This window comes from Myxine glutinosa, chromosome 13 (assembly GCF_964187855.1).
Source record: "Myxine glutinosa chromosome 13, kmMyxGlut1.1, whole genome shotgun sequence".
NCBI classification, from domain to species: Eukaryota; Metazoa; Chordata; class Myxini; order Myxiniformes; family Myxinidae; genus Myxine; species Myxine glutinosa.
Window position 1 is genome coordinate 89,351,731 of NC_136273.1, and position 2,144 is coordinate 89,353,874.

At 47.2% G+C, this 2,144-nt stretch overlaps 1 protein-coding gene across 1 annotated transcript; it reads left to right on the forward strand.

Annotated features, from left to right (window-relative positions):
- The first annotated feature begins 325 nt into the window (after window positions 1–325).
- Window positions 326–1,526, forward strand: LOC144888613 (uncharacterized). Its single transcript, XM_078767188.1, has 2 exons — window positions 326–394; window positions 533–1,526. Exons 1-2 carry the CDS (start codon window positions 338–340, stop codon window positions 1,379–1,381), a joined length of 906 nt encoding a protein of 301 aa, XP_078623314.1. The 5' UTR covers window positions 326–337; the 3' UTR covers window positions 1,382–1,526.
- The last annotated feature ends 618 nt before the right edge of the window (window positions 1,527–2,144 follow it).

Genomic DNA, 2,144 nt, shown 5'->3' on the forward strand with positions numbered 1-2,144 from the left:
CAACATTGAAAACAGTGCTGGAGGAATCATGGTGCAGGAGGTCAAGCCCGGGTTCGAGAGCAGCAAGGACCGAATGCTACCTACCATCAATAGGTCACAACAGCGTAGCCTGAAGGTCGACACACCAAAAACTCTCCCACCCTTGCACTTTACTCGCGTTGGCCCGAAGTTCCCTGAAGGCTCATCATTCACACCGCCAGCAGAGAATGACACAGTCTATGCCACTACGATGCAAGAGTACTACATCTGGCTCTTCATCAGATACATCGGAAGCTGTGGCCTGCAGCCTGTGCCTGGGCTAGGGGCTACCAGGGCTACTAGGCTGGAGAGAACAGAGATGGCTGTGCTGATCGTGGAGGGGAAGGCCCACCAACTTGCCTCAACGAATGGCAAGGTAAAATTGAAAGCCCTTCGTGAATGGCGATTCAATTTGTAATTTTTCCTGAAAAAAAGGTGATTACCTGTGATGTTTGTCTAGATCTGAAACTGGCAGTGACTGGTGATTGAAATGCGGTGCCTTTTTGTGTTTCAGGTCGAGGTACGTGAACTCCCCACGATCTACAGCAACCAGGAAGAGACTGATACCAGGGTGGTTCTGTACCTCCATCATGCTGCTACCATCGGATACAAGAACGCTGTAGTCAGAACACCGGACACAGACATCCTCCTGATCCTGCTCCACCATGCCCACAACATCAAGCTGACGGTGTACCTGGATACAGGGTCAGGGAAGCATCGCCAACTTGTCAACGTCTCTGAGCTGGCAGAATCCCTGGGAGAGGACTACTGTGCCACTCTCCTGGGGTACTATGTGTTCAGCGGAGAAGACTGCACCAGTGCCTTCAAAGGGAAGGGAAAAGTCGGGCCCTTGAAAAAGCTGGAGAAGAATCCCAGGTTTCACAGGGCATTCGGTGAACTGGGTGACAACTGGGATGCCAACCCTGAGGTGGAGAGGCAGTTAGAAAAATTCACCTGTGTGATGTACGGCCAGAGTCGCGAGTCATCAGTGGACATTGTCCGTGCCAAGCTGCTACGAAAAATGGTGGGAGAGGACAAGACCCTCACATCCAAGTCCAAGGTTGATCTGGCTCGCCTTCCTCCATGCCAGTCTGCCCTGAAGCCGCACATCCAGCGTGTGAACCACCGCGTAGCATTGTACAAAAGAGCCGATCAACCTATCATCGAAAAGCCAAAACCTTATGAGGAGCAAGGATGGATAAGGACTGATGAAGGACTGTTGAAACCAATGTGGTCCAGTGGTCCCATCCTACCAACCTCACTGGTGGATCTTCTGAACACAGGAGAGCACGAAGAGGAGGAGGAAGAGGAAGGAGAAGAAGAGTTTGACTCTGACGATTTCGATGAAAATGATGATGACTGACTCAGTGTAGAATCACTAATGCTAATGATGTTTATCTAAAACAAGCAAGAGAAGAGTGGTCACATTGAGTGCTAGGACTATTTTGACAGTTGTAATATTTAGAAAAATAAAACTTTGTGTTAACGTCTGTGTAGACGGACCTTAATATGAGTCTATTATTTCGTAAAACTGTGATTATTTTGTAAATAAAGCACTAATTAGCATACTAGTATACCATAGACACATGTAATCATGTTATGAATAGTTCTATCATGATCTATGCCCTTCAAAACATGGGTCTAGACACCTTCATTTTTCAATTATCTGCAATATTGGCTGAGATATGTCAAAAATCGTTTTTTTGATAATGGCAGCAGTAATTTGCATAAAAATGGTATGTGGGACATTTTTTCAGCTTGGGGCCATAGCTAGTCATTTTCTACACATTTTTTCCAATCTAGAAACACTGATTAGAAGTATATCTCCGGGGGGTGCAGGGGGACCTAGTCTTCCTACTAGACTATATGGTCCACAGTGCCCGGATGTAGCCCCACTTCCGGTAGTCTCGCCCTCACCTATTACAATCCTATGGAGATGTTGGGCGCTGTAGCTCTGCTAAGCTCACCTGCACACATATTTTCAGGTGTTTGGTTGTTTTTTTGTGCGTTTGTACGTTATTCTTTCAGGCTGAACCGTAGCACCTAGAGGCCCCAAAATTTGGGTGTAGGTACGGCAGAATCCGGGAAAAGGTTTGAAGCTACTAGTGGGGCGGCTTAGCCCAAAT

Excerpts from the sequence above, each read along its gene's own strand:
- LOC144888613 (XM_078767188.1), top strand. The coding sequence starts at position 338 with ATGGCTGTGCTGATCGTGGAGGGGAAGGCCCACCAACTTGCCTCAACG. Across the intron at positions 395-532 it reads TTGCCTCAACGAATGGCAAG|GTCGAGGTACGTGAACTCCC; the intron begins GTAAAATTGAAA and ends TTTGTGTTTCAG.